This window comes from Protopterus annectens, chromosome 1.part0 (assembly GCF_019279795.1).
Source record: "Protopterus annectens isolate FY-2018-M chromosome 1.part0, PAN1.0, whole genome shotgun sequence".
Classification (NCBI taxonomy): domain Eukaryota; kingdom Metazoa; phylum Chordata; order Ceratodontiformes; family Protopteridae; genus Protopterus; species Protopterus annectens.
The window spans coordinates 69,152,191-69,178,559 of record NC_056725.1 but is presented as its reverse complement, the minus strand read 5'-3'; the positions used below and the strand labels follow the sequence as shown (position 1 = coordinate 69,178,559).

Genomic DNA, 26,369 nt, shown 5'->3' with positions numbered 1-26,369 from the left:
ACCTCTTCTGCCTTAACTCCAAACAACACATCCTGCTGCAAAGGTGCATCCAATAGTTTTGCTTTAACATGATCTGGTAACGTATGTTCTTTTAACCAAGCATGCCTTCTAATGACAGAACTAACTGCTGCTCTACAGGAGGCCTCTAAAGAATCAAAACCACATTGCAAAGTATGTTTTCCCACAGGTTCAGCTGCATGCAATAAATCCTGCATTTCCTTAAAATAAGGAGGATCTGAATCTAGAAGCATTTTTTGTTTCAACTGAGACATCAAAAATTGCTGATATTTTAGCATGTGAAACTGGCAATTTAAGGCCCTCATTGCTAAAGTTGCAGACGTATATACTTTCTTCCCCCATCTGTCTAATGCTCTGGAATCTCTGTCAGAGGGGACTGGATTCCTTGCTGATGAGGCCTTAACCCCTTTTGGTCCCTGAGAAATAATTTCAGGGTCAGCAACAGGGCTTTTATAAAGAAATTTGTGAGAGTCAGGGACTCTGTAGTATCTGTCAGGCTTAACTGGGGCTGGAGGTAAAGAATCAGGATTTAAGCTGGATTCAGTATACACATCATCCACAATATCCAACACTGGCGGAATAGCAAGGGGTCTGTGTTGAGGTAATAAAAGGAAGTCTCAGAGCCTTTTTTTGGATTCTGAGTAATCCTGGCCTTCCCAATGGAAATGCTCCCTCATGGTATGTAGGGTTTCCCCAAAGGAGTAGTCCTCAGGCGGAGAGGCTGATGGAATTGATTCCTCAGCATCAGAATCCTCATAAGGGGGTAAAGAGTATCCTAGGTCTGAGGATGAATCTGAAGAGATGGATACCTGGTCGGAGGAGTCATAGTCTGCATCCTGTCTAGGCCTTTTATCAGGAGGGGGATGGGACCCCCTGGGAGGCCTGTCCTGCAGAATGCTGTATTTGTTTCTTTGTTTTTAAAGGAGGTTTAGACTTAGCAGAAGATTTAATGCTTAACTGAGTAGGTCTGAAGCTGCGGGTTGTTCAGCTACTCCGGATCCCTCTGAAGGGTTAGTTTCGGTAGGCTGAAAATCTTGTGCGTCCGAAGGCCCAGCCATCTCCATGTGGGAGTCAGAGGCGGCCTGTGGTTCTACAGAAGCGGTAGTCAGGGGCTGCGAAGGCGCCTCGCTGAAAACCAGAGAACCGGCGAGTGGCCTAGAAGAGGCTTCATAGTCAGTTTTGGGCCTTGGATGCCTATCCTTGTCTTTGTGCTTTTTATGTATTCCAGTCGTCGGAAGTTCCAATGGCATGGTGTAATTGAATTTTCTGCCAAAATAATGTCGGGCAAAATCAAACCAACGTTTAATAGTGCGCTTGTTAAACCTAGCACAAAACCGACAACCAGTGACATTGTGGTCTGGGCCTAGGCGTGGGATACAATAAGAATGGAAATCCTTATGAGGTATTTGCTTCCCACAAGAAATAGTTATTAACTTTTACTGACATCGGTCTGAGGCAAGAAAGTTTCCCCAACGGGGTACTTAACTTTGTAGAATTTTATTTTATTATTTATTTATTTTACATTTGTTGACCGGGCTAGTCTAGCTGGATATATGTCCATTTTGAGTAGAGGCCCGGGGAGAAAAGCTCCACACAATTCAAATAAAATTCACATTACAAAAGTACATATTTAAAATGCAAATACATTTTCTTGAACAGAGAAGAGAAGCAGTAAGAGGTTGTAAATTTATAAAGTACATAATGAAGGTTACACATATTTGAATAGACTTAGTATAGTTAATAAGAAGTTGCATATAAATGTTACTGAAGAGTACTAGTTAAGAAAAGAGAAGAAAGCAATAGTGTCGATGTAGGTAATAAAGGAAGATAAGGAAAATGAAATGGAGATGCAGTGAGGTAATAAATCTAGAAGTAATACGAGTCACTTTTAAAGAATCCACTACTAGCTAGGACTGTGATGGAGAGGAAGCATAGTAGTATTTAATATGAAATAGTTTGAGAATAGAGGCATATTAGTTACAAAGATGAAGTAGATTCAGAGATGAGAAGGTAGATTGATTCAGGTAATAATGGAGAAGTTGGTCAGTCAGGTTTAGAACAGGGGCACATCCAATGTGTTTTCAGGAAGAGCTTAAGTTTATTTTTAAACAGAGTAGTAGAGGGAAGTGTGGTACGTTCAGAGGGAAGTAGGTTCCAGGTTTTTCCAATAGAAATCGAAAAGAGAGTCTCCAGCTCTATTTGATTTGTTGATGTATACAAGAGATTTTTGTGATGATCTTGGGAACTTAAGGTTATCATAGGGGTGAATAAGATTAGATAGGATGGGTGTTTTGTCAGGTTGATAAAGTATTTTATGGACGATGGCCAGTTGATCGAATTTCAGATACTGGTGAAATTCAAGCCACCCAAGATGCTTTAGATTAATACAGTGATGTGCTCTATATGGATTACCTGTGGCAAATCTGGCTATGCTATTATAGGAGTTTTCTAGTTTAAGGTTATCTTTTGACAGATTGGTAAATATGGGTGAGGCATAAAGAAGGGTGGAGATAAGATGCGTGTGGGCAATGGTTATTCTAGTTGCAGGAGTGAGGAAGGATTTAATCCTATAAAGAGAGCCTATTTTTTTATTGGTAGTTTTCAGAATGTTAATGATGTGGGCATCAAAGTTTAGGTTATTATCTATGGCGATACCTAGCAGTTTGGTAGTTAGATCTTGGGATATACCATCATACCATCATGGGATGATATAGTGAAGTCTATTGGTGGAGATTTACTGGCAGGTGTAAAAAGGAGAAGTAGAGACGGCGTTTTGTAAACCATAGTTCTACAGAGTTAAATGTATCTTGAGATAGGGAGTGAAGTTCTGATACAGATGAGGCAGAGCATATAAGTGTAGAGTTATCCGCATATTGGATGCATGTAGCTTGGGGAACTACTTGGTGAAGGTCATTGATGAATACAGAGAACAGGAGAGGGCCCAGTATGGAGCCTTGAGGAACTCCAATATTAACAGGTAGCTGTGTAGAAAGAACATCGTTCCAGAGTACAGCTTGATGTCTGTTATCCAAGTAGGAATGGAACCATTTTATAGCTAGTGTGTCGAGAGACAGATTTGAGAATATTTACGAGTATAGTGTGATTTACCATGTCGAAAGCCTTGGACAGGTCTATGAAAAGTGCAGAGGAGAGCATGTTAAGGTTTTGGTTGTTATTGATAGTGTCAATAAAGGAAAGGAGGGCAGTAGTTGTGCTATGGGAAGGTCGGAACCCATGTTGGGTGTTGGAAAGCAGGTTATTATGGAGAAGGTGGTCTAGCAATTGCCTATGGATACATCTTTCCATGATCTTAGATAGAGGAGAAAGTAGGGCTATGGGTCAATAGTTGGAGAGTTCAGTAGAGTCGTCTCCTTTGTGAAGGGGAATAATATGAGAGACTTTCCAAAGTTTGGGGATATATCCTTCAGTGATGGTTCTATTGAGGATGGAGATGGGGTAAGCAATAGATCTGGCTGCTATCTGTAGGTATTCTGAGGGTAGTTGGTCAGCAGAAGGAATACATGGTTTCAGTTTTTGGACAAGGGTGAGAATAAATGCTGTGGGGACAGGTTGGAAGAGTAAAGGGGGAGGTGGGTTAGAGTCAGAATTAGAGGTTATGTCTTGAGGAGAGAGCCGAGAGGAAAGAGCTTGAATTGCTTTGATAAAGGTGTTAAAGGTGTTTGCAGTTTGTTTAGGATTGTCTTTGTCAGTGCCTTGAGGGTTAGGTGTGATAGATTGACTTGGATGTAATAACCGATTAATACTTGACCAAAACTTTTGGGGTTTATTATGGTGGGTCTGCTGAAATTGTAAATAGTTTTTTTTTTATCAAACACTATGGCTTTTTTTGTTTCATTTCTCAGTTGTTTGTAGTTTTGGATGTCAGTCAGTTGTTTGTAGTTTTGGATGTCAGTATGGTTTTTAGTTAAGCGTGATTTATTCCAGTATTTATTTCTGAGATGGATTTTTTGTTTGGTTTCCCCTAGTAACCATGGAGCAGATTTAGTTCTTATCCTGATAGAGTGGGTAGGAGTATGATGGCTGAGTATGTTTAGGAAATTAATATTAAAGTAATCAACAGTAATCAACAGCTTCATCAAGGGAAAGGTATTTTAAGGGGGACCAATTGCATAATTTAAGTTCACTAAGGAATATATCCAAGTTGAAGTTTTTCTTCGTTCTAATTGTCCTATATATGGGTTGAAAGGGTGGATTGGTTTTGAGTCTGATAATGTAGGTTAATGAGTGGTCGCTTATGTCGTCAGGGAGGGTTCCGGCTTCACAAGTCTGTGGTTGATTATTAATAAGTATCCAATCTAAGGTGCTTTCTTTCTTGTTCTTTTTGTTTATTCTAGTAGGGGAGGTAATAGTTTGGGTGAACCCATAGAGATTAATATGGCTAGTGGGGCAGTTGTTATTGCAAGAATTCCAATCTATGTTAAAATTGCCTAGGATTATGGTTTCTTGGGGAAGGTTTAGAGATAACCAACAAAGTATGTTTTCAATGGTAGTGATGTTATTACCTGGAGGAACATAGATGCAAATAATAGATAGATTTAACTGGGTTTAGCTGAAACTTGGTAATGAGTATTTCAGCATTTGAAACTTGAGAAGGTTTTTGGTTAAAGATGGTTATTTGAAGATCAGATTTGAATAGAACAGCTACTCCACCACCTTTCTTGGTTACGCGGTCAAGACGTATGATGTTATAACCAGGTGGTAAAATTTAATTGTCTTTTGTTACTGGTTTTAACCAGGTTTCTGTTAGACATATAATATCAAATGAGTAGAGTTCCAAGAGAGCATGGAGTTGTGTTATTTTATTATTAATGCTCCGAGTGTTAAGGTGAGTTATTAAGAGCGAGTTTGGATGTTTTATAAGTGGGTGAATGGCAGAGGGGGTTGGGTTATTGAGTTGAATGGTATTTAAGGTGTTTGGGCCAGGGTTAGGGTGAATGTCTCCGTCTTTTAGGGAGTGGAGTAGTGTTAGATATTATTAGTAAGTTTACTGAGAAGAAATGGATATCTTCTCGAGTTAGGGGAGTTGTATCTAATGTGTACTGTCCTATGGTATTTAGGTAAGATAGTTTGGTATGGATGTAACATTGAAATGGTCAGTGTGAGAGGGTAGTGAAAAAGAGGTAGTTTCTTTAGTAGGATGTAACAAGTTTGTGTATACAGGGTGCTCATAGGAGGTTAATAGGTAGACAAGAGTTAATGGAGGTAGAAGTGTGAGTATGAGTAGTATTTGTAAGTAGATTAAGGTGTAGAGTTTATTCATACACATGGTAGATAATTATATCTATATGTGCAGTGGTAAAGTTGGTGAGGGTAAAGAGAGAGATTGGAGAGATAGGGAGTGGTTTTAAAAAAGGCGGGAAAACAGGGGCAATTGTGAGATGGAAGTGACACTGTGGTGTAAATTGAGAGGGGGTGTGGATTGATAGGTATAAAGTTAGGACCTCTGGGGGGTGGGTGGGAATTGGGGGTAGGGTAGGGGAGCGGAGTGAGCCAGCAGGGTGAACGGAGCGGGTTAGAGCAAGTAAAGATGAGATCCTGGAGACAATCAGAAACCTATCGATTGTAGAGGAGCTATAGGTAATTTCAGGCGAGTGTAGAGATTTAGTACTATAAACAATTTACAAGAGATAGTAGAGAAGGGGAAAGGGAATATAGTAAACAGAGGGGGTAGTAATAAAAAAAAGAGGATAAAATGAGGAGAAGATAAGTAAAGAGGGATATTATACTAGTGAGGAGAGAATGGAGTGCAAGAAGCCAAGTTAAGGGTGCCACCTGGTGGACAACAGCTTGAGTTACAGCTAGTTGGCTAAGTAGAAAGAGAGGAAGAGGTAAGTCGATTAGCAGAACCAAGGAGAGAAAGGTTGAAAAGTAGGGTGAGATTTAGAACTGGCTGCTGGGAACCTGTCTCAGGAGGGAGACTTAAAACATACACTACTTGAATTTTTATAATACAGAACAATTCTGTCCACAGTTTTATCAAGGGGTCAAACGTACTTTAAATTTCTTAGTAGGGAGGGATTTATAGCACAGGACAGAGAATTCTTGGGGGTGCAGATGAGATGGAAGTCTTTAGAGACCAGGCAAGTTGATTCCCAAGTTCTGAAAGCAGAGAGGAGGTTGAGAGCTGTGAAGGTTAGAAAAGGAAAATTAACAGGTGAAATGGTCAGCAGTAAATTCAGAGTACAGCTTACACAGTTAGGAAAAATGCAGACGGTTACATTGTTAAAAAGCACCTTTAACACATACAATTACTTAAAGGGACCATTGTAAACAGTAATTCAACAGTAGCTAGGTATAACAAACTAGCATTGGTCTTGTGTCAGGTGTTTCGTGCATCTACAATCTACTATAGAGAGAGACAGTCAAGAGCATATCAAATCAAGTCCCTCCAGATGTCGCATTAAACAGTCTGCTCACACTTCAAGAGCGAAGTGGCAGCCATACAGTTATAACACACGCCAGCCAGCAATGCCTTCACCACAATCAAAAAGCACGTGGCAGCTATACAGATTAAAGTATACGCCAGCCAATAATGCCTTCACACTAAAGTGAAAGCGAAACGACAGCTATACAGATTAGAAATAAACGCTAGCTTATAAATACCTTCCCCACAATTAAGAAGCAAAATGGTGGTTAGGATAGCTAAAAATATACACTAGCTAATAATGCCTAGAAGACTTCGGTTCTGGATTCGGAATGAAAATCTCAGGAGTCGGCCGACCGGCACTTGCAAACTGCTTTTGCTTTGGGCACCGCGCGGCAGGAAAGACTTAAGAAAATGGCGTTGGCTGCATCTTATATACCCGTCACACTGACGTCAGGGAGGAGGCGACAGCAACCGATGCCGGACCAAGACTTTGGAACTCAGGCCGACTGGGGAACCCAAGTGTAATGACTGCAGCAGTGTAACACGATGAACATCCAGCACAGCAGGACAGCTACAGAACAGTAGCCTGCAGCTGTGATTTGGTATGATACACACTGAAGCACAGTCACTGGATAGCAATTCAGTGTACATGTTAATAGTGGAAATACTTCAAATTAAAGTGCATTACAACATGATCATAACAGCACATCATTTATGAACACAACTAAACTGTGAATACTCACAGTAGCCAAATTCTGTACAGGTTTGGTAATACCACTGTCGCAAACCGACCCCAACTGGAGAAAATGTTGTATTCCTTAAATCAGCAAGGCTTTTTTTGTAAGAGTAATCCATACAATGCAGGCTCATATCTTCCATGTATTGCTGTAAAATCATAATAATTTAAACAGGAAGTTACTAAGTTTTACCATAACCATGAAATGTGTAAAAATGATCTAATAAAGTTACACTTAGACATGCCAGATGCACCATTATCACAACATAATCACAGAAAATGATGTCTGTAACCTACATATCAATTTCTTACTCTGTTCTTTTCACTTTAAGACATTAAAACTGTCAAGGAATATACAGAGTGGGGGACAGCAGCTAAACAATTTAGATTTTAGGACTTACCTTTTTCAACAGGACTGGTTATTCAGTACAGTAATAAAATCAAAATGGAAGGAAACTAGGAATTACAGATATTTTACTAATTAAAGGTTATTCATGTTACTGTCCTTGGTCTGGCTGAAGTATAACAGATCTAATCAATATTCTTCTCAATAGTGGAGCACTAACAAAGGAGCTTTGAGTCAGCATCCATCAAACCCCAGTGTTCATTTAGACTGTTTTTTACCAAACTACAAATATGATGGCGATAAAGCTCACCTAAAGAACCAGGAAGCCCCAAACAACTGGGCAAGACACTTAAGTTATGAAGAACAGGTGAATCATCCTGCTAATAAAGTAAGTCGACAGACTAATGTTACAGGAATTCTCTGCAACTTCCTGCACAGAGATATAAGGGATACCACAGGAGTTATCTGATGTAGTATGAATTTACACATGCTGGACATCTGACAGATGGGTACACATGGCTAGGTTTATAAAGACCTTCAGGTCAATAGCCCAGTAACCACCTATGAACCAATACGTTTTGGGCCCTTCAATGGAAGTGCATTTTGAATTTATGCAGAGCTCATCGGCAGGCACAGACTGACAATATGGCCCAAAAAAACTAATTACAAAATCATCAAGAAGATTCTGCACAGAATGTGCAAGCCAAATGTTACTGACATTTATTCCCTTACTACAAAATGTCACACATTGTTCTTGAGGGACTGAAACTTTAATATGGAACAAATCAAGTGAATAGACACAAGCAAATGTTGAGCATACTACAGTATCATTTTAATCCTAAAGCTAGCAAGATACAAATTAAGAGTGATTTAAATTTCAGTCACATACTTCTTCTTTTGGCTGTTCCTGTTAGGGGTCTTCACAGCGGATCATCTGTTTCCATTTCTTCCTGTCCTCTGCATCATACTCTTTCACACCAACCACCTGCATGTCCTCTCTCACCACATCCATAAACCTTATCTTAGGCCTTCCTCTTTTTCTCTTACCTGGCAGCTCCATCCTTAGCATCCTTTTCCCAATATAACCAGCATCCCTCCTCAGCACATGTCCAAACCAATGCAATCACGCCTCTCTTGCTTTGTCTCCAAACTGTCCAACCTGAGCTGACCCTCTAATATACTGATTCCTAATCCTGTCCATCCTAGGCACATCCAGTGCAAATCTTAACATCTTTAACTCTGCCACATCTAGCTCTGACTCCTGCCTTTTCGTCAATGCCACAGTCTCTAACCCATATAACATAGCTGGTCTCAATACCCTCTTGTAGACCTTCCTTTTCACTCTTACTGGTACCAGTCTGTCACAAATCACTCCTGACATTTCTACACCCATTCCACCCTGCCTGTACTCTCTTCACCTCTCTTCCACACTCACCATTACTCTGAATGGTTGATCCCAAGTACTTACTCATCCACCTTTACCAACTACTCCCTGCAACCTCACCATTCCTCTACCCTCCCTCTCATTTACACACAAATTCTGTTTTAGCTCTGCTGACCTTCATTACTCTCCTCTCTAAAGCATATTTCCACCTCTCCAAGGTCTCCTCAACCTGGTCACTACATATCACAATGTCATCTGCAAACATCATAGTCCACGGGGCCTCCTGTCTAATCTCATCTGTCAACCTGTCCATCACCAGTGCAAATAAAGGGCTCAGAGCTGATCCTTGATGTAATCCCACCTCCACCTTAAACGTATCTGTCACTCCCACCGCAGTCCTCACCAATGTCACACTACCCTTGTACATATCCTGTACCACTCTTACATACTTCTCTGCCACTCCAGACTTCCTCATACAATGTCAACTCCTCTCTAGGCACCCTGTCATATGCTTTCTCCAAGTCCACAAAGACACAATGCAACTCCTTCTGACCTTCTCTGTATTTCTCCAACACTCTGAGCAAATACTGCATCTGTAGTGCTCTTTCCTGGCATGAAACCATACTGCTGATCACTAATCATCACCTACCTTCCTAACCTAGCTTCCACTACTCCTTTCCCATAACTTCAAGCTGTGACTGATCAATTTTATCCCTCTGTAGTTACTGCAGCTCTGCACATCACCCTTATTCTTAAAGATAGGTACCAAAACACTTTTTCTCCACTCCTCCGGCATCCACTGACTTTCCAAAATTTCATTAAACAATCTGGTTAAAAATTCCACTGCCATTTCTCCTAAGCACCTCCATGCTTCCACTAGTATGTCATCTGGCCCAACAGCCTTTCCATTCATCCTCTTCATAGCTGTCCTTACTTCCTCCTTGCTAATCTGCTTCACTTCCCGATTCACTCCCGATTCACTATCCCCACATCATCCAACCTTCTCTCTCTCTCTCTCTCATTCTCTTCATTCATCAGCCCTTCAAAGTACTCTTTCCATCTACTCAACACACACTCCTCACTTGTGAGTATGTTTCCCTCACTGTCCTTTATCACCCTTACCTGCTGCACATCTTTCCCAGTTCTGTCCCTCTGTCTAGCTAATCGGTACAGGTCCTTTTCTCCCTCTTTAGAGTTCAATCTCAAATACAACTCTCCATATGCTTTATCCTTAGCCTTCGCCACCTCTCTCTTTGCCATGCGCCTCATCTCCTTATACTCATGTCTACTTTCTTCATCTCTTTGACATTTCCACTTCTTCGCCAGCCTCTTCCTCTGTATACTCTCCTGTACTTCATTCCACCACTATGTCTCCTTGTCCTTCCTCTGTCCAGATGTCACACCAAACACCTTTATTTATTTATATATTTATTATTAAATTTCACTCACATACTTAACTTACCAAACCCATATCTACAGCAATTCAACTAAGAAAATGATATTCAGGACTACACAGAGAGATTCGATGAAAAGCCCGCAGACAGAACAGTATGTGAAGAAAGTGATGAAACCAGAAGCAACTGTTTGGCTGGGATCCTCATGCTTACCCGACCTGATAGAGACCGATCAGCTAAAACTGACCTGGGAGAGTGCTCAGACAAGCTTAATAAGATATAAAATATTTGTCAACACATTTACTAGATAGAGATATAAATTGGGTACGTAGTCTAAGTTAAGAATTTAGGAGTTGTACACCAGTTTCTAGAATGTTATACCCTACTAAACAGTAGACCATACTCCAACTCAAGCAGCACATTTTTCTAAACAGCTTAAGCAAAAACATTTAACCAACCAGGAACTTGGAAAAGGAAAGCATTTAACAAGATATATAACTCCCATACTCCTTTTTATACACCAACACCCCCTTTCTTAAGCAAACACCCTCGGTAAACTTATTTTGGCTCAATAATGTATATCACAATTTATACTGATCTTCATATGCAGTCAGAAAATTTGCTAATTTGGTTTCATTGTCATGTTCTAAGGAGACAAGGTAGAATTCTAAGTCTGCAGTGAAACCACAGCACAGTTAAGCTCTTTCCCAGAAGGGATGCTTTACTATCATCTTGGCTCTGCAGCATAGAGAGATAAAGCCCTGAATATGACTCAGCCAACCAAAATTCAATTAGCATCTCGGGCACTGGAAGAGCTGGCAAGGGAGGGTAAAAGTGAGTGGCAAATGCAGCCTACTTTGAGAAGGAAAGGGCAGGTGCTTGGTGACTGTCTTTCTGCATGCAAACAGCAGCCAATAGGTAAATCAATATCCAGATATGTGGATTTGCCTTTTCAAGCTGCTGACAGCTGCCTTTATTTACATGAAGCAGCTGCAGTACCAGTCTTTTTTTTTTTGTAAGGGAAGAGGAACTACGCGTTCTACCTCAAAGCAACAAATTGAAGATAGCAACCATTATTAGACTTACAAGTATGCTACAAACTAAAGGCATAAGGAGACAATGATGCTACAAACTTTAAAAAGGCATAAGGAGACTATGATGCTTTAATTAGGATCAAACAGAATGCAACTAGAATGAAACAAATAAAATGAGCAATATGCTCCTGTAACCTCCTACCCCCCAAGTTTGAGTTATAAGATGACCTCTTTTACAGATTAAGCAAAGGAGAAAAATTATACATCAGCTGCCAGTGGAGGGGGAGGGGTTCACATTTATAGGACACTAGGAATTAAGCTAGCCCAGTCATGGGCATAAAGTCTTCTTGGAGTGGACAAAACCCAATTAAGTGCATTAGCCAGATTTTACTGGTTAAGTATAATGAAAGAAATTCTGTGCTTCTTTTCATGACTGCATATTTCCTGAATATAAAAGCCCCTTGAACCTAATGGCTATCATAGTAGTACCACTTGCTTGTACTGTTATGAACATCTTGGCACCATTATTAGAATCAAGCAATGGGTATCAATCCACATAAATTATAATGGACTAGACTACAAACTTTCAGAACAGCTTCTGAGCCAAAGGATGACTGCAGCAACCCAACAGTGCTAGTGCCTAAACTTGATTGAAGTATCAGATTCCGCAACACCTTAAAGAAACTAAACAGCATTTAAATGTTTGATAGCTATCCCATGCCCAGAACTGATACATTGCTAGAGAACGCAGGCAAGAATAGATACTTGGCAACACTGTACTTGACAAATGGATAATCCACTCTGCCAGAGAGAGAAGAAAAAAGCCTGTGTAACCCCTGAGAGTCTAGACCAGTACAGCATTAACTTGTGGTTCATATGGAACCAAATCTACCTTTCGGTGCCCGACAGATAAAGCCTCATTCCCACAGTGTTGCAGCATAGCTGAATGATGTGGTCACATTCATATGAATGGATTCTCATTAAACTCAAGTGGAAGCTGTATCACAATCCACAAGGCAGGCAGTCGACTATAAATGCTAAGAAAAGTAAACTTAAATCACAAAACAAAGAACCCAACAGTGAAAAGTCCACCAATAATTCCAATAAACCACTGTCGATGCCAGGAATCACTTTACAGTCTTTTATTCCACAGTTAAATATACAGATACAGATTGAGCGCTTTCATCCCCTCCTGGGGATTTCATCAGAATCTGTATCTGTGGAATAAAAGAAAAGTAAACTTGGTAGCCTAAATATTTGGCTTTCACCATACCTTATATGGGGGGAGCAAGAAAAAAATGGCTTGTACCCTTTACTAACATACTGAGGGTGGTATTCCTTAGACTAGTGGGGTACTACGGAAAGTATGTGCCTATTTGCAACTATTACATGTCCGTTGACCATTTTCTCTCTCTCCAGAGGGAAAGCTTCTCTCCAGATACAATGATCCTTTGAGTTAGACAGAATATTTAATGAACTTAAAAGAAACCTCTGCTCTGAACCTGTGCTAATAACTCCTGATTTTACTAGTGGGCGTCTACATCTGACCCATCAATATATGTGGTTTGGGGACTGCACTATCTCAAGTCATTCAAGATGAGAAGCAACTGGAGTGCTTTACCAGCAGGGATAAGAATTTAGGAATTAACTCCAGTTTCTAGAATGTTATACCCGACTCAGTGCATCTTGGGGGCTTTTAATGTCTTAGAACAGTATTTGTCTGGCAGGCACTTCAACTTAGTAACAGACAGTGGCTGCATGCAATTGTTATGTAGGTCAACTCATAGCGAAACCAAGCTGTACCACTGTACATTAACCCCCCAAACCCTTAAACAGTACTGTGATTCACAGCCTACACAACAGAAATACTGAAGGTTTGTCCAGGTCTTGGTCTTGCAACCGATCATAATGCTTTTAAACCACCATTGTTTTGCGCTGGCAATGTAAAATGTGTATGTGCTTTTAAATGTATTCCCAGAAATTGGAAAAATTCCCACAGCAACTAAATCATAAGGTTTCAACAAAGGGTAAATTGGATGGCCAAATTCAGGAAGTCAATTCTTCCATGAATGATCAACTCAAAGGAAGACATGGAGTTGTGGAGTGAGAGGGTTCATTTGGGCTAATTTGTGGACTGTACTTTGTGGACACATCCATTTTAGACCTGAACATTGGACCTAGGAAAGACTTGCAGATTGCGACTTTTGGAACAAGGCAGTCTGCTTGATTTTTAAGATGCAAATTAAGTGGACGAATATTTTAGCTTGTGGAATTTGATTAAACTTGTGCTTTTACTATGTCCAGCTTCTAATGTCTTTTTGGAACTTTCTCTCTCTACATTTTTTCCAACACACACAGTGCACCTGTCCACAGTACAAAATGCTGTCCTAAAAGATTTAGGATAAAATGGGGAGGAGGGGGTTAAGCACATAACAACAAGTTGTCACTCAATTAAATGTCCATGTAGAAGCAGGTACAGCATGCTATGTAGAAAGTGGGGACTGTAATGAAAGAGTGCTAGTAGTAGCCAAGGGGATTCTTGTCTCAGTTTTGGAAGACAGGAGCATTTAAAGCAAAATTGCAAATTTTCCAGCTCAGTAATCAATGGAAAGAAGAGCAAAGAGTGGTTTATCCAACACCAGTTCCCTTGATAATGCCACAGGATCACAACAAACCAAGACAAAGGTTGGAAAGAGAAAACTAAATACTACAACAAGCACTACAGGAAACTACCGAATCTGAAGGGAGAAAGACTAATCCTTCAGAAATCACAGCAGATCAGCAGCCTGAAGCTCTATTTGTTGGTTGAACAGCTAACATAAGATCTTAAGGATCTATGAAAAAGAAAAGAGGACATCTACTGAAGACAAGAAAATAGAATCAAGAGGGTTTGATCCAAGCTGAGAACATATCATGGTATAAAGATGCTCAGAACCTTGTCGGCAATTAACTCTGTAAGAATGATCTTCACAACCAGAACAGCAAGATGTACGGTCCCAGGAAGAAACCAAAACAGAAGTTAACTAAAATACTAGCATTCTAGTTAAAGCAACCAGACACAGAAGACTCATTAAAAGATCAGACAAACAGACAGTTCCTACAGTTCTAATACCTTTCTGACTGAGTCAGAATTTGGAAAGTTGCTAAAATGACCTCGTATAGACAAATTAGTGAAATAGTCGAAGCTGACAACATTCGCATCGCTCCTCTCATGAAATGTTCACACAGCCAGCACAGGTAACCCAACTGTGAGACATTTACAGTACAAATCTAAGCTTCTGTCTTCATGTACCTTCAAGTACAGACTGTTTTATGCTGAATTCCTGCTTATGCCATTTGCCAAGTCCAGACGTTACTGGGGATATACACCTTCTCTTCCCCTTATGCCCCCCAAATGAGCTGCATTTATTAAAGCTCTACTTCTTAAAGGACATTAAGTTGGTTTCAAATGGTTTAATTTTTCTAAATAATTTGCTGCAAAAGCCACCACTTCATCATCTGTAATTCTTGTGGTAACGTGCTATACTTTGTGGCCTTCAGGTGGTATGATGGGGCACTCATGTGACCCACTAAGTTTGGTCACCACTAACTTAAATCAAACTCATGTGAACTACTGAGAACCACTGACTTAAAGAAAACAATCTTTTTAACAAAATAGCTTGCCTTAAGGAATTACTGACTGGAGGCTAGGGAAGAAGTGTTGATCAATGCAGTCTTTCATCCCCAGACACATCAAAAAGAGTAAGAGGAAAGAATACAAGAGCAAGAAATACTCATGGGAATCTGAAAGCACTAGCAGCAGACTGGTAGATTCTCAACTGCAGGGTAGAGAGGAGAGCTCTAAATGATGACATTAACCAAACTTGTACAGGAATGTACTGGAAAGGAGAGACATCTGGTAGTGGTCCTACTTAAGTATACTGTATAATGGATGGCCAGGTAAAGGTGCAGATGGCAAATATTGATCAAGTCACTGGTTGGATTATAGTGTGGGGGATTCAGATATTAAGTTAAGGATGACCATGGTAATTTTAGGGAGTTATTATACTGAGTTAGGAAGAGTTTGAGAAAAGAAAATGGAAACACATCAAGGAAGTAAATAAGCCAGAGGAGTATATCAAGGATGCAAGACTTCAGAATATGGACCAGGATTTGTAGAAGGTGTAAAGATAGGATAAAGGCAGTATGTCTAAAAAGAACTGTGAACTTGGTGATTATGACAAACAAACTGAAAGTGAAGACAGCATAACAGGCACACTGGCAAAAAAGGGCAACAATGACCGAGGGAAGCTAAGGTACACGTTGAAATGAACTGATGAAATCATGAGGAACAATTACTTTTCAGGTATATAGTTGAGATGAATGAAAAGACAGTCCTGGCTAGGCTGAGCAAAGATTAGGAGAGATCTCATTTAAACAGGATAGAAAGCAGAAGTACTGTGCATATAACTTTAGTCTGTATAAAGGAAGCTGAAACTCAGATGGTTGTCCCTAATAACTGTAAAGTATAAGGACCAAATAGGCAGCTCTCAGGAATCTAGCCTATGTTTTGGCAGGTCCCCAACAATGCATCATTGGCCAGTACCAGGAGTACCGGAAAATATAGGGGGGGAAAGGCCTATTAGTCTAACAGCAATGGCAGGGAAAGTCTTACATTAAAGAAGAACTTACTTTCTTTTTAACAGAACAGCAAACATAGGTTTTGCAACTGGAATAAGCAGTTTAAAACACCTACTCCAGTTTTAAAACTTTGTTGCAGGCAGACTCGACAAGGGAATGCCTGGGAGTTGTAGTCTACCTGAACTTCCAGAATCTCTCATTCAATCCCACAAAAGCAGCAGACAGAAACCTTGAGAGCTGATGGTAGGACCAAGACTGATAAACTAAACTATTGAATGTCTGAAGCATAAGACACAGTTGTAGCATGAGATGGATAGTTTCAGAAATAAGGAAATATTAGGGCTTCTGGTTCTAGATCTTACAATATGAATAGTCCAAATGGAGCACCCTGTTTAACAGTGCCATAAGTGCAACCATAAAGTTTATTCAACTGATTTAAAATAAATAAATACATCTCAGCAACTACTCCACATGTTTTCCTATGAATGTGGCCAAAGAAGCACTAAAAGCTAAAGTTAGTCAGGATATGCTCTGGCTGACTGGAACATCTACAGGCATGGTTGGCAGAACATCTACAAGTACCTGCAGTGGACCCTTTTTCTCTATTACAGCATTAACTAAAGAGGAAAATCTGGACAGCAGGATATCAGAGACATTTGGGAGTATCCATCAACCAGTCAAGGGTACCAATGGAAACCCTTTAGGATACTCTCTGTGCACAAGTACAGGATACTGAAGCTGTGCAAGGAGTCACAGATCACACCAGCACACTGAATGCTAGAGCATGGAGGATTCCTGGACTTGTGGCAGAAGTGGAGCAACGCATTCCCTCCATTAGATTTCACCCAGACATTGCACAACAGTCTTGAGGAGGGAGTAGAACAGAGAAATGTTCTACTTTCTACAGTCTTTGCTACCTACATGCTTGGAATTAGACATTGTGACACTGATGCTAGAAAGATCTCTCTGTTCATTAGCCCCTATGCCATTTTCCTACTGCTCCACCAAGATCAGTTGTAGTGAGTTTCCTGTCCGTTCAAGTAGAATGAAAAATTTCTTAGAGCAGCACTGGCTAAAAAAAGAATCATCAAGGCAGAAAAGTTAGCTTGGATAATGACTTTTCTAAACTACTTATTACCAAGAGAAAGGCCTGGCTTCCACTATTACGCTTCCTGACAGAAAAGGGTTTTAAGCATCTACCACCTATCTGGTGAGGCTTTGCATTCTCCATCCAGATGGACCACACTTTTTCAACAAGTGGATGAAGCCTTATCCTATATGAAGGAAACTCAACTCTCTATTTTCCAGAAACCATGGACTGGTCTACAATAGCAGAAAAGAGGGACAGGATTCAGGACTGTCAGTCCACCCATTCTCTGGATTTTAAATGATCTAGGTGGATTTCCAGATGACAAGAAGTGGACCCTGCTGCAGTCATATGGCAAATGCATCACTACTTAGGAGACAACAGAACACTTACTTATTACAGGAATTAACTTCTGTATACTGTAACCTATAGTTTCCTTTGGGTAGTCCAGGCTAAATCCTATCCAGGCAGCCTATCACTGCTGTTGCAGCCTGTTACATTAACTCTAGGGCATGGTTATGCTAGCACTGTGAGGCTCTGATTTGGTTTATCACTTGTTAGGACTCTGTGTGGTGACTCCACATCTATGCATTGGGTTTGGGGAGAATCAGAAGAACTTCATTCCTCCTCAACCTTGGGAGTCATCACTCATTTGCTTATAGTTTACTCAATGGGGTATGATTCTGTAACCTTTGTTTCATACATGTATAGCAAACTACCTTGCACCCACTGAAGGTGAGATTAATGGCAACAGACAACGTAACTTAAAGAACATCCAAATATCACCATCATGACAGAATAAAACCAATCTGTTTAATAAAATCCACAAATTAACACGAAGCATCCACTTAAAATTCAGTTCTCAAAATCCCTTTGCATACGATAAGTGCTTTAGACTTTGCCTTCTTCAGATAGTAAATCAGGGATACCTTTTTTATTAATAAATCTCTGCTAAGCAACTATTTCTCTCAATTGCATCAATGCCCTCCTTTAGAGCCTATTATCAGCTTTCAAACCAAAGGATGGGGATAGGTACACGCCTTAATTTTGGTTGGACGCCTGTCCTTTAGGATTGGTCTTAGCGGAACTGCAGCGTTCAAGTCATGTCGATCTGCTCATAAATTTATTACCCACTTAACTTCATTTTTCTCCATATGATTCCCAATATCTCCTCTCTTCATCCCTTGAAAAGTACATTCAATCATGTTAAAATTAAAACAGTGCATCGGAAACTCTATTACATGGTTAGCCAATGCGTTTTTGGAATCCTTGCTTCGTATATCCCTTAAATGTCTTAAAATTCTGTTTTTAGAAAGTTGATCAGTTTTGCCAACATAGTAAGCTGGACAGTGTAAACAGGTAGCCAAGTAAACTACATGCTGAGTATTGCAATTTGCATGATATGGAAATGTATACTCCAAACCTGAATTGGGATGTTTAAAATAATTACTTGTATCAATAAAACAGGCAGCACATTTTCCACATCTGAAAGTTCCTTTCTTATTATTCAAGTTTTCTCTTGGGCAACCATCTTTTGAACATAGCAATCTCCAAGTTCTTTTTATTCCTGAAAGTAAACCTTGGTTCTTCTCCCACTATATCACGTACTTTCTCGTCTTGCGCTAATACTGGCCAAAACTTTCTGATTATATCACATATTTGTGTACGATCATTGGAATAAGTCAGAACAAAACTAAACCAACTTTGTCACTCATAGAAAAATGTGTTCCTTTCTTACCATTTCTTGAAAAATTATCACTACAGTACGGCTTCCCTTTGTTCTTTCTTAGATCACATAACTTTTCTGAATCCAACAGAGTGCCCTCTGTGATGTGGCCTCTGTTTATCAAAAAGTTTTGTAAATTGTTCTTCTCTGTCAAAATCAGTGTCATTCATACATAGTCTAGAAATTCTTGTCATTTCGTTCTCCATGATATTTTTGGAAACATCTCGGATGCATACTTTTGTATGATTTCTCCATGTAGTCTTTTGATAAACTGATGTTTCTATCTCTTTTTTTCTGGTTTAGTAAGATCTTGACATTTAAGACTTGTTTCAGAATGATGCATCTCAAATTTAAAAAAAGTGGTAGTTTGATGTAAATAATTAATGAAAAGGAAGTTGGTCCACACCTCCTTTCCATAGCAGAAAAATGTCATCCACAAAACGCCTGCAGTAAATGACACTTTGAAACCATGGGTTAAACTGAATGAAATATGTTCTTCGCCCACTAGTACCAGATTGGAGTAACTGTTTGCACAGGAGGTGTCCATGGCTACCCCCCAATGCTGCTGGTATATCTCTTTCCCATAAACAAATATATTGGTTTCTACAATACAACTACAGGCCACAGTGCTTAATGTGGACAACCATTTATATGGGGTTTTGGGCAGCCAGAATACCACCAATCCTTCCATCTTTAATACTCCAGGACCAGGTGGGCTTTTAAAGAACTGAACAGTTTGGCATCATATTCTGAGAACAGCATTATGGTTGGAAAAAAGCTCACGCCACAACACTTCCACTGCTATGCTTCTGTGGATGTCGAAAAGGCTTTTGATAACAAATGGCATTATTTACGTGGATGTCGAAAAGGCTTTTGATAACAAATGGCATTATTTACTTGGAGTATTAACATCTTTTCACTTTTCCCCACATTCGTAGAGACTACTTCAACCATATAACAAGGCTCATCTGCAGTAGTACGAATATAGCCATGTTTTCAAAGCCGGTCTACATTCTTAAAGGAGTTAGACAAAGGGGAATAATAAAAATACAGCCATATGCATGGGATCCATTATCCGTGAGGTTGCACATATGACTCTAGTCTTGGCATACTAGGGGGCACACATGGAATACGATTTTATATAGTATCCATAGCACCATTATTATTTTTGGCCTTGGAACCCCTAGCTTCACCAAAACTTAGCCTCCAGCATTAACTCAAAGCATAAATTGTCAGGGAGAAGTTGTAGTTTTCGCAGATGTCCTTTTAATCTTCAGGCCCAGTATACATCAGGATTTAACAGAATATTTTAAGTGGCAACAGGTTTCGGATTAGAGATTAAACTCTAATTCTATAATTTTTTCACTCTAGGTCAGATCTGGACAGGAGTGACAATGCCAATATAACTTCACAGTGAATCTGGCCTCCTTTAAATATTTTCACATTACATTAGTTAGAAGTTTGTCCAAAACTTAATATATAAACATGCAAATTATGCAACAGCAGTTGTATGATCACTTGCAGGAATGGCAAAATAGGAAGTTCCTATTGAGCTTACACTTAATAAAAATGGATCTATATTCTAAACTTTTCTACATTCTTCAGGGCCTTACAATAAGAATTCCATGCAGGTCATTGAGGAAAGGGGACACAACTGTACACAAGATGTTATGGTTCCAAACTCCAATGAGAGGTGCTCTAAGTACTTATGTCTCACAGTCCAGGGGTCGTGCCCATCTTATTAGCCTGTTAACTTGTCAGGTCGCAATTTTCCACTTGTTCGTTGACTTATATCTGCATGGAACAGCGTCAATGTGGACTATATATGATAGATAGCATCTACTAGAAGTTTCATCCCTTACTTTTGGTCAAAGGGGACCATGATGCATATGCCAAGCAGCTCCTATGATATGCATGCTTTTGCTACTAGATACTACATAAAATATTATTCCATTTGTGTCTCCCAGTATGCAAACACTCAAGAGTCATATGTGCAACTTTACGGAGAATGATCCCATGCATATGGTTGTATTTTTTGTAATTCCCCTGTGGTACTCAACCCCAATTCCACACCATAAAGCAGGTGTTTTCCTAGCTATTATGGTGGTACAAGCATCTCCTGTTGACCTCCAGCTATATTTTAATCATGGATTAAAGTCCTTCCTTGAGCTGAGCTTGGATAAAATATTCATCATGGCCCAGTACTATACTGGTATCCGCTCCAAACTAGTCTTGAAACTGTGACTGATCAGCAATGGATACCAGGGCATGTAAGACGTGCTTTAGTTCAATTATTCATAAACAGCTACCCACAACTCTCAAATAAACCTTCTATGTCAGATATTATTGGCATTTTAACTCAGATATGGGATTTCTGTAGTGTATCTCCAGTACAGCAGATTTACATATAGTGGAGGGGAAAGTTACGAGGGCCTTATACACCCAGAGTACTGCTACACACTAACCCACATGGAGAGTCATCACATGATGTGCATGCAGTGCATGTTTTTAAAACAGGATAAAATATCCAAGACAGACTTGGATCACTCCCCAGTATGTTGGCATTGTCAATAGTCTAATTTTAATCCAATATGGAAGCATGTAGTTTGAGAATGGCCATTTATTCTACATTGGACACAGTTTTGGAATACAGTGGGAGGCAGATTCCACACCACAACTGAATAAAGGAAGTAGACAGCAATATATGGTATTTTAGTGGTTGTGCAGGTATCCCAGTCACATTTGCAGTTAATATTCCTAGCCACAAAGAAATCTATTACTTGCCACTGGAGAGCCATACAGGCACCAAGTCCAGCACATATGGCAAATTTTATAATAAATATGTACACAGAGGAAATGGTAACTGCACAAAGGAAAGGTAAATAGGTGGTATGGCTTTCAAAATGGCCTTCCTATTTAGAGAATATTTCTGGGTAGGATCACAATCTTTAGTGTCTTTATGAGTCTCAGGGTGTTGTCCGCTATAAAGCTGAATCACAAGGGTTTCAATAATAGGGCTGGGAACCAGACTCCCCATGAAACAGATGCCCTTCCAGGCCTCTAGATATTGGGAGATAGGATGCTTCAAGTCTAGAGGCTCTTAACTTTGTTGGTTTAGACAAGCTTCTACCGTAAATATACCATCTTACCTGGATGCCTGTCTTACTGGATAAACATTTTTCATTGAACTATTTTACTGTAGTCTTCAAACATCTGAAATATAACAGCAGCATTAAGTCTGATTATGGGTATTACTGGATCATTAAGGTCTACATCTGAATGGAAGTATTTAGTTTTACTGTAAATTATAGAGCATCAATTACACAGTTGAGTGATTGTGGATTTCATCAGATATTTCCACTGGAGTTGTAACAGTTTACTGTTTGATAAAGCATATAAAAAAGAAATAAAACAGAGTACCATAAGGATAAGTCACTAAGTCGTAGCCTAGTTTTAACTTCACATATACCCAAAGAAAAAGAAAACAGAATTAACCTTCTTGCTGATGACTCAGCTTGTGCATTGGATAAAAAAACAAAGACTAAAAAGACTTTGGAAATATTGCCCAGATAAACAGGAAGACTGTACTTGAGGGTCTGCACAGACAAAAGGCTTAGTAAGGCACTTGGATCCCAGCAACTCTGAAGTGAAATATCAGCTGTGGGCAGTGGAACTGAAAGGAACAAAGTAGGAAGGTGATCCTATGATGTTGCACACACCTGGGAAAAACACATGAAAAAGTTAGAAGGCTGTGACAGAAGCAAACTGAATGCAGATATGGCCACAAGGGGATAGAGTGTAAAAGCAAGTAATGGTCCAATTCTTCTAGGTCCTAATGATGTCACTCTTCTTGCACTGTAGGCAATTTTGGAAACCCTACACTGAGGAGGACACCAGGCTGGCGAAAAATGCCCAGAGGAAGTATACAAAAAAGGGGTAAGACCAGAGACTATTACTAGCAGAAGTTCTTCACTATAGACGAGTATATAAGACGAGATTGATAGGGGTGCACAGGATCATGTCAGGGACATGTGATGGGGTTACATTGAATAAGAAGGCAAAAGGAGAAGGGAGAGACAGGCAGTAGTTTGTGGGTGCTACTCTTTACATACACAGACATACTTCATCATAGAGAGGGTTGTGGACTACTGGAATGGATGGTGGAGAGCCAAGTACAGGCTTTCAAGGGAAGGTAGAATGTAATATAGAAAAAGGGCAGACTAGACAGACATTCTTGTCCCCTTCTAGCATCAAGCAACAACTAAACTCGCTAAAATAAATATGAAAAACAGCAGTCTTTTGGCACAAAGCTTGGCCTTCTAATACACTGCTAATGCACTAACAAAGTAAACAAAGGAATTTCAATCCCACCTAGAAAAAACCTGCACTGTAATGGCAACATTTGCAGCTGATGAACAGTTTATTTAACATTAATAATGAAACATCTGTTGACAGAAAACTGCTGTCTGCAAGGTTTAGGCAAGGAATCTCTCAAACCTTTTTATTTACATCTCTTTACGCTTCAGATTACTTGTACAAGTGAAGAGAGAGGGAGTCCTCTTACCTTAACTGCAACAATTAGTCTGCTGTAAGTGGTGCCCAATGACTTGTTACTCATGATGTTACAAAATTTGGCGATGTTATAAGTGGGAGCTTCCTTGTTATACTGCACTGCCCCCATGAATATGTCAGCCAGATCACTGACAAATTCTGCACAATCTTCACTTGTGAGCTGCTCGCATGCCATATAATCTTCTGTAAGCTGTGCGAACTTCCCATCATTCACCATCTGCTCCACTATGTGGAATGCCTCTGCTGTTGCACGCCTACACTAAAATACATAAAACAAAAGACTTTCAGACATAACTCAAGACATAATCCGTAGTATACAACTGAGCAGTACCAACTGAAGCAAAATGATATTTGCATTATGGGCTGCTGTTAAAAACGGATACTTGTTTACTTTGAGTGACAAAAACAAACACAGAACCTTAGTGTTAAAGTTTTCAACAACATCTAATCAAATGTTTGGCACCATCTATTCCTGAAGACTAGCATCTATACTACAGGAATAGCTAATTATGAAGACAATCCCCCGGATTCACTAATCTGCCGTGCAGGACTAAACTAGTCCTGTACGTAAGCGGCAGTTTAAGAGGATGGCAGCGCACCATGCATAATAATGAAGGCGCGCCACCAGAGCTCCAAATCCTACACTGAGCATGGACAAGTGCACGGGGCCTGTCTGAGAGCAGAACACTCAGAATAAATAGACCTCTACAAAGTAGAACAGAAGATGAGTGAAACTGCTCATAGGTGTCCACATATCTCCACCAAAAGTCCCTGTGTGTTCAACAGCAACAGCACATTGAAATAAACCGAAGAAACCCTTGCATTAATATTTTTAAAACCCAGAGTACAACTAATCTTAGGTGTGCGGGTTTGCACATCGCCTACCTACAGATAAAACAGCTGAAAAGGCTGAAGAGGATAACAAGGAATATCTATGCATATGAAGCAGCACAGCAATAGTGGAGTGGTTAGAGAATCCACCTAATGAACAGGCATTCCTGGTTCGAGTCCCACTGCAGCACAAATCATTTTCCATGGGAAATCTGTATATGAACATAAATGTACATTGTTTTGCAGTATAACCTACATAATAACAATTAAATGTTAACTGGAGTACTGTATGAAATGCACATGTGAAATGTTATTGTCATAATGAATAAGGCACAAGTAAGCAAGTCTAAGCACAAATAAGCAGTGGTAAGAGTGTTCAAGTGCATTTGCGCAGGGGTATGCATTGCCCACACAGAGTAAGCAAAGTTGAAGCTAACTGAGTGTAAGAAACTGTAACCGGAGGTTAGCAATGCTTACCATCACACAAACCAAGTTACAACCACTTTAAAGTGCCTTCAACACTCTGGATCCAACGGCCCATGTTCTGCCCAGCAGCAAAATAAACTGCCTCTGCAAGGTCAAACCCAGGACCATGTAGACTGTAGTCACAGGAGTTAAGCACTAAGCCATCATAGCAATTGATAAGCGAGATTAAAGCCATACATTCCATACACCCACATGGATTTATATATATATAGCAATATGTGTGTATATATATATATATATATATATATATATATATATATATATATATATATATATATATATATATATATATATATATATATATACACACAGACATATACATATATCTAAATGGGTGTGCGTGCGTACATATACACAGATATATAGCTATGATGGGAAACAGCACACAAGAATGACATATGTTCACAGGCTATGCCAAAGGAAGTGAGGAGCCAAAGAAAGAATCATGTAACACGTAGCATGACCTCCCCCCCCAAGCAGGACAGAGGAAACCTGCACACAAACCCACAAACAATGTAAATAGTCCACTGCTCCACAGACCACAGGCAGGATACAACCGGGGCGGGGTACACAGTGGACACGTGAAATTTAATCTTGGAACACAGACAGGAGCATCACTTGTGGGATGCCCCAAAAATTTACATATTATGGAAGGAAGCTGGTGTGACGACCATTCTGGCCGGGGTGTGTACATACCTGGAATACAAGGGTGGGAAAACCTGATGACCCATGGGTCGAGACAACGTACGACATGGGTCCTGTGAAGTGGAGAGTGGGCAGTGTGTAGTAGTGTGTTCAGACCCGACCTGCACTAAAGAGTAAGGATGGGTGTTGTAAAAGAAGTGCGGGTGGGGGAACTATGGGTAGCTAGTTATGGGTCTAGGTGAGCAGGCATTGGCTGAAGTGGGTCTATATGGACAGCCCCAGGGATGTAAGCAAAAGTGTTCATTGAGCAGAGGCATCGCCCAACAAGCAGCCACACACTCTACGAGTCCCACTGCAACAAAGTCTAATCTACATGGCAAAGAACGGAATAACTAGATGTAGATGTACATATGTAGAGGTGTGTGTGTATATCTACCCATAGCTACATGGAGACATACCTCTCCCTCTCCGTAGTACAAATGTATACTTAGAGATAGAAAACATATAGATATATGCAGACACCCATATGTTCTATATATATATATATATATATATATATATATATATATATATATATATATATATATATATATATAGTGTGTGTGTGTGTAAATATACACATGTATATAGCTAGGATACGATACAGGCCTTGCAAATTGGGGTGAGGGGTCCAACCAACAAACGTGCAACAAGTAGCATCAAACCCCCCCCAGCTAGACCGGTGAAACATACAGACACAACAAAAGTAAACACACCACTACTTCCCAGACTACAGGCAGGATACTACAAGTGGAAGAGACCTGCCAAGTCCAATCTTGAAACAAAGACATGCATGTCCCTTGTGGGGCACCCTAAAAGTCAAAGATATTTGGGTTTCCTGCCATTACACTAATGTCGAACGGCAGGCCATGCATGTTACCAGTTTACAAAGTAGGGAAAGCCTAATGATCAATGGAGCAGACAACATACGTAATGGGTCATGAGAAGTGGGGAGTAGGTAAAGTGTACAGGAGTGGCTAGACCCGACCTGCACCCGGAGTAAGGAAGAGTGCCAAAGAGGATGTGTGGATTGGGAATTAAGGGTAGGAAATTATGGGGCTAG

The 26,369-nt window shown here is 40.0% G+C and overlaps 1 protein-coding gene across 1 annotated transcript in view; it reads right to left on the bottom strand.

Moving 5' to 3' along the window:
• The window catches only part of LOC122811990 (thymus-specific serine protease-like), a 276,765-nt gene that overhangs the window by 14,810 nt on the left and 235,586 nt on the right, over nt 1–26,369 (bottom strand). The window contains exons 8-9 of the mRNA XM_044084235.1: nt 23,298–23,564; nt 7,150–7,291 (exon numbers count right to left, since the gene is read on the bottom strand). Of these exons, the coding sequence (XP_043940170.1) occupies nt 7,150–7,291; nt 23,298–23,564 (409 nt within the window). The remainder of the gene's footprint in view (nt 1–7,149; nt 7,292–23,297; nt 23,565–26,369) is intronic.